This window comes from Zingiber officinale, chromosome 1B, assembly GCF_018446385.1.
Source record: "Zingiber officinale cultivar Zhangliang chromosome 1B, Zo_v1.1, whole genome shotgun sequence".
Lineage (NCBI taxonomy): Eukaryota > Viridiplantae > Streptophyta > Magnoliopsida > Zingiberales > Zingiberaceae > Zingiber > Zingiber officinale.
The window spans coordinates 15,150,387-15,156,233 of record NC_055986.1 but is presented as its reverse complement, the minus strand read 5'-3'; the positions used below and the strand labels follow the sequence as shown (position 1 = coordinate 15,156,233).

The following is a 5,847-nucleotide window of genomic DNA, read 5'->3' as shown; positions in this document are numbered from 1 at the left end:
CATCCTTAAATACAGTATATTTGTAGAAATCATTCCTCTAAATGAGATACGTAATTATGAGATACTGAACTTTGGATTGTCCACCATGAACATTTTCTGATTTATCGATGAAAAACTTACATAGAGCTGAATCAATCGCTCCAAGTTGGGTATTACTTCATTCATCAATTTTTTGTTCGTGCATGAATGTGACATCTTAATTAGATGAGAAAAAAAAAGGGCTGGCAAGTTAACTAACCTAAAAATGTAGATTTAGGACAATTAGTCCCAATAAGTTATGTTTTATTATGGTGATTAATTATTAGTTGTTGGAATATTTAATTACACCCATAAATTAGATGGAAGAGTCTGCATGAAGTTATAGAAAAAGGAGTCTGGAAATATTTATGAAATTCTGGTCCTCTCGAGGAAAATATTGTCTTATTTTTGACACTCATTACACGGTAGATATGAGTCATTTTCAATACTTGGATTTAAGGGGCAACTTTCCAAGACCTTCCCGATAATTTTTCACATTTTAATTATTAAATGAATCTTTTGGGTGTTTTTAGAGAATTGAATTATTTAGAAGAAAAAAAAAACATATTTAAGAGTCTCTATACAAACAAAAGCTTTTATCAAGACTGCATTGCACATGAAGCGGGCAACTCAGAAGGGGAAAAAATGTTAACATTAATCTCTTAAAATTAATTATACAATAAAGCATAAATACACTTCGTCCATTTCTCCTATTTAATTATATTATCGCCGTAATTGATTAGAAGCCTGATTAGATAGCTAGGATTTAGATTTAGATTTAGATTTAGATCAAACTTAACAATAGTTAAGCTTCAATCAATTACTATGAACATAGATATGTATTTGTGGGCTTAATTATATAAATTTTCTATATGTCCCACGACGGCTCGCATCCGGAGGAAGTGGCAAATACGTAGCTCTGGCTGATGTCTTCGAGGAAGCAGTCATTGTTCTGAAACATGCAGTTTGGAATTGGATCGGGTGGTTGAGAGGAGGAATCTTGCTCGATGTCCATGCAAATCAGGGCGAGCAAGTTCTTGTTCTGAGCTTGGAGGTTGATGAGCTCGGCCTGAGTCCGGGCCAGTTGAGCTTGAAGCTCGCCGACTTGCTTCTGAAGGTGGCATATCGTGCCTGCGCACCCGTAAACTGGATCGCGAATTCGGGCGCTGGCTTCATACACCATGCTGCTCACTGCATCGGCTCTCTGGCTCTCTGGCAAATCCTGCCATTTATTAAAAGGTTTCCAATTGTTTGAGATTCCATACATGATAAGGCTATAATGTTAAGTTTTGATTCGCTAATAGCCAGACTTAATTTCTTCAAACTGAATTGTCATGTCATTGTCTCTAATTTGTCGCACTAATTAGTTTAAGAGTGGTGTGTGGGCAAATATCTACTGGTAAATAAAGAATGCGTGAGACTTGGCCAAACTGCAGCATGCTGTGAAAGAATTCTTTTTTCAGGGAAAGATTATTATTTAATGGCCTAATTAATATTTCGCGTGATCCCAAAGAAGTCAAATTGAAGTTCTACTTGACGACAGCGATGGGTGAATTATTAATGAAATGCTAATAATTTGTGTTCCGGAATTGGTACCTAAATCTAATTTTTTTTAGAGCGGAATTCTTAAATTTGATCGATTTAAACTAGTTTACCTGCAAGAGTTTGATAATGTTGCTGGCGCCGAAGAGGCGGTGCGCGGTGGTGAACTTGAGAGGATCCGTTCGCGGGAAATAAGGCGCGAGTAGGCACTTGTCGGCGCACCGCCGGCGAAGGATCTTGCAGGCGGCGCAGGGGCTGTGGATCACGGCCGGCGCCGGCGGGGACGAGATGGGCGACGACGACGTAGGGGAGGAATTAGAAGAGTTGGAGAAGTGGTGGAAACTGGTGGTGACGTCACTAGACTCCATGGCGTTGGGAGAGGAGAAAGAAAGAGAGAGAGAGGGCACCGAAGTCTAGTGGAATAATTGAGCCACCGGAGAATAAATATATAGAGGGGAAGGGGAAGGAGAGAGTGACGTCGTGTGTAAGACGAATTTGACCCCGGCAACTCGGAATTTTTGGCATTAAATCTCCAGTTGCAGTTTACACTTCTTGATTAATTAGCTGGCGAATGCTAGCTCGTGTTTGGAAATTTTAGGCCTCCATTTTGTGGTCAATTTTTGTTTACAGCAGAAGGACAAATGGAATTCTAGATTCTAGATTTTCGATTGAAGGTCTTTTTTTCAAAGGAAAAAAATATATATAAGGCTAAATATCAGTTTGCGATTTTATATGTATTACAAAATTGATTAATTTCCTAGTAGAAAGCTTGAGCTTTTCTCGGAATAATGAAAGTTGAATATTAATTTGATAGCATTAAAGATAAGATCATGAAATGTTATTAAAGAAGGCCTCCTATAAATCCTCCGTGTCATTAATCGATTGGATCTTTGCCTAACCGTCATTTCCGGCACCGCTCAGATATCGTCAGAAAGCGTCAACATGGGAATTTTTATCCCCATGTGATTAATCGATAAGCCTTATCTAGAGATTGATTGATTAATTAATTAATTAATTAATTAAAGTGTAAAAGTATAAAAGGAAGTGAAGTATGCACACAGTTGTGGTCCATCATTAGTAATGACGTGGATACGTTTACCACTAAACCACGTTCATTAGGAAGGAAATCTGCTTGGGTCGACCTCACAAAAAATTCTAATACATTCTGAAAATACATATGAAGGACCCTTTCGCGACTCCAGGTATGCATTAATTGCACTGGACTATACCATTGAGCCTCTAGTTCTCCGAAATTCGGCTTCTTAGAAACCTTTTTTCTTGTTGAAGGTCATCTGGCAGCAAGATGACACCCCAAAGTTCAGAGCCTGTGTGTCATGAAGAACTCCACCAATTCTTGCCTTTAGCCAATCATGCACTTTGATCAAGCTCCTTCCTGACTTTTGACTGACAAGGCCTATTTATTTGAGATACGATTAGAAAACTGCATCGAACTTTAAACTATATCAGAGAAAATTGTAGTATATAATAAATCCATTGGTTCACATAATATTATAAAAACAGGGGAAAGTTAATTTCCATTGATAAGGCTGTATATCTTTCTTTAAAACTAAAGAGACAATAAGATTGTTTTTCTTGTCTCTTTGAGATAATAAGAATGGTTGATCTTATAACTCTTCCCCATAATTATAGGAAGACTAACCCACTTAGTAATCTGGACTTCCAGTCCTGACGCATGACTGCCACTCTTATTATAAGACGACAACGACAAGCTTAAACAGGCTTGAGTTAATTAGGATATAAAAGCTGAAAGGCTAAATCTTGACAAAGAATTAATTGAATGATAAATGCGTGATCCACGACAAATCTAACAAAACACAGCGCATAAAGATCAAGGTAGTAGAACTACAGTAGAAGTACTAATCCTTCTCAAAGCAACTTGGCCAATTGGTGAAAATAATTCAGTGTGAAAAACTGGAAAATGGAATAGCATCTTAAACATCTGAGACACTTATTTAATATATTTTTAATTATGCATATCGAAGTCAATCTTATAGGAATATTATAAGTGCTGAGAAATTCAAATATTCTTCCAACAATTTTTGACTCGGCCTTAAACAGACAGCAGAAAAATTAATTAGTTCACCAAACTGAATTGGACGTTAGATGACTTATCAATTGTCTTTAAAGGTATATTATGTATATCACAAGTCATCACCTGCCACTCTTCGTCAATGACCCTGTCCGTGAAGTGGGAATCAAGCTGTGTTTGAATTTATTGGGGGGAGCTGATGCCCTGCATGCACGTTGTGCCCAAGAAAGCAGCCTTTTATCCAACCATACAACCTTTGAATTTATCAGTGTTCCTACGTAATGCAAGCTGGAAGAAACTGTGGACTTGTGGTAGAATTAAGATGGAATTGGATTCTGTTCAACTTTCCTTCTTCCTAGCTAATTAGTCCAACCTACATTTACATGTAAGCTAGCAGTAATACTCCTGCAATGCTAATAACTCAGATTGAAGCTAATGATGATTGATGAACTAATTGTGCATTAAGTTTCCATAACCTTACAAATTTCTAGAGCATCTGACTGTGTGCCCTTGGCTTTTGATTAATGGACAGAAAAAGATATACTCGGAAGAATAGTAAGTAGTCAAATTTGGAGACTTGTACATCAGCAAAACCTCTTGACCAGGCAATAAAACAAGCTGTTAGAAAACCAGAATTTTAATTAAATTTGCAAGGTATCAAGTGTCTACAACTCCCTACTCACACCCTCGGGCCATGATGCAGCGACAGGATACTATGCAGTTTCTCACACATCCACGGTTGATTCTCAGCTACAATGCACTGTAAGACATTTTCCTCCCGTTGGATAACCAACTCGAGATGTTGGGTTGCTAGATAGTCTGTTGCGAATACTTCTAAATTTACCCTGATAGTCAGTGAAAATTTTTTTTAACAACGGATCGATTATCTCAGGATTAATCGTCTGAAGGGTTGGATCTGAGTGCTAACTAAAAAAACCAACTCCCTACTCACTGGTCAAAGAGAATGATCATTAATGGAAGAAAAAGGTGGATGTTGGCACACTTAATAAATGCATAACTCGTAAATATTATCATGCTTATTTATATAAAAGAAAAGAAAATTCATATAAATCATCATCCGGAATTGGAAGGGAAGGAAAAAGAAAGCAGTATTCACTTTAGTTTCTGCATGGATCTTAGCAATTTTCCACTTACTTGAATTTAATTAGATGGTAGGAAATAAATGACGAAAACTGATGATCCGGCGATTAGAATAGGGGACCCCTGTTCTGAGAGGTCAATGTCACGCTGGAGTCAAAAGGTCAAGGGGCCGACCTCCCGACCGACCCCGGCCGGCCGACCGGTGAATAGCCGAGGGCAAAAGGCGCCCCGACAGAAGTCGGGATTCCGACGCTCAATGGAACAGTAGCAAGGGGTCGAGCGGAAGGCCTAAGAGAAGGTGACATACTACTAACAGTCCCTACATAGTACCCTACCGAAAATATCCCCAGCATATCGATACCAACGGCAGGCCGGACGGGATGTGTGTGCCGTCCGATCGGCGCGTAAGATGAGGGCTGGTCGGACGGACTCCCCTTCCAGCCGGCCTGCCGGACGCCCCGGCCTGTGGTCGGTAGAGAAGGACAAGAACATCTTATGACAGCTGTCAAGTCCTATGGCTAGGTCATACTCCAAGTCTGACAACGAGGTATTCTGTTGTCCCATCGAGGACATACTTGGACTGTAGCAGTAGGCGTCAGGTAAGCTTTCTGACAGACACATACCGAGATATGGGCTGCGGACATGTATGCGCCTCGGTGGACGTGCAGGAGCTCTCTCACCACTCTATATAAAGAGCCTCATACTTCGCCGGAGGTACGCGTTCAACACCTTTGGAGCCACTCTTCTTTGCTGCTTGCTTGCCTGACTTGAGCGTCGAAGGGTCGCCGTCGGGAACCCCTTCCCGGCCCAACTTCTGTGCAGGTTCGCCGGAGGTTCGTGCAACCAGTCGAAGATCCACGTCAGCAGCCGGGGAGCGCCACGTGCCCAGCGTCCGTTGATTCAGCCTTCGGACAGGATCAATTTGGCGCCGTCTGTGGGAACGCTCCTACATCCGAGCGGAAGCAATGGACGAGGCTGGACGACCGCCCACGGTGATGCTCTCCACGAAGGAACCCAACGCTCTAATCAAGGCAAGAGCAGCTAAGCTCGTGGAGCAACAGAGAGAGAATGCGCAAGCCGAGCGGCTGAAGCAACAAACAACGTCAGCATCAGGTGGCCGAGCGGAGGCAATTATC

General features: G+C 41.0%; 1 protein-coding gene across 1 annotated transcript; it reads right to left on the bottom strand.

Annotated features, from left to right (window-relative positions):
• Positions 1–651: 651 nt before the first annotated feature.
• Positions 652–1,988, bottom strand: LOC122042771 (LOB domain-containing protein 1-like). Its single transcript, XM_042603107.1, has 2 exons — positions 1,674–1,988; positions 652–1,240 (listed from the first exon to the last, which is right to left on the bottom strand). Exons 1-2 carry the CDS (start codon positions 1,926–1,928, stop codon positions 887–889), a joined length of 609 nt encoding a protein of 202 aa, XP_042459041.1. The 5' UTR covers positions 1,929–1,988; the 3' UTR covers positions 652–886.
• Between the last annotated feature and the right edge of the window lie 3,859 nt (positions 1,989–5,847).

Excerpts from the sequence above, each read along its gene's own strand:
- LOC122042771 (XM_042603107.1), bottom strand. The coding sequence starts at position 1,928 with ATGGAGTCTAGTGACGTCACCACCAGTTTCCACCACTTCTCCAACTCT. Across the intron at positions 1,241-1,673 it reads ACATTATCAAACTCTTGCAG|GATTTGCCAGAGAGCCAGAG; the intron begins GTAAACTAGTTT and ends AATAAATGGCAG.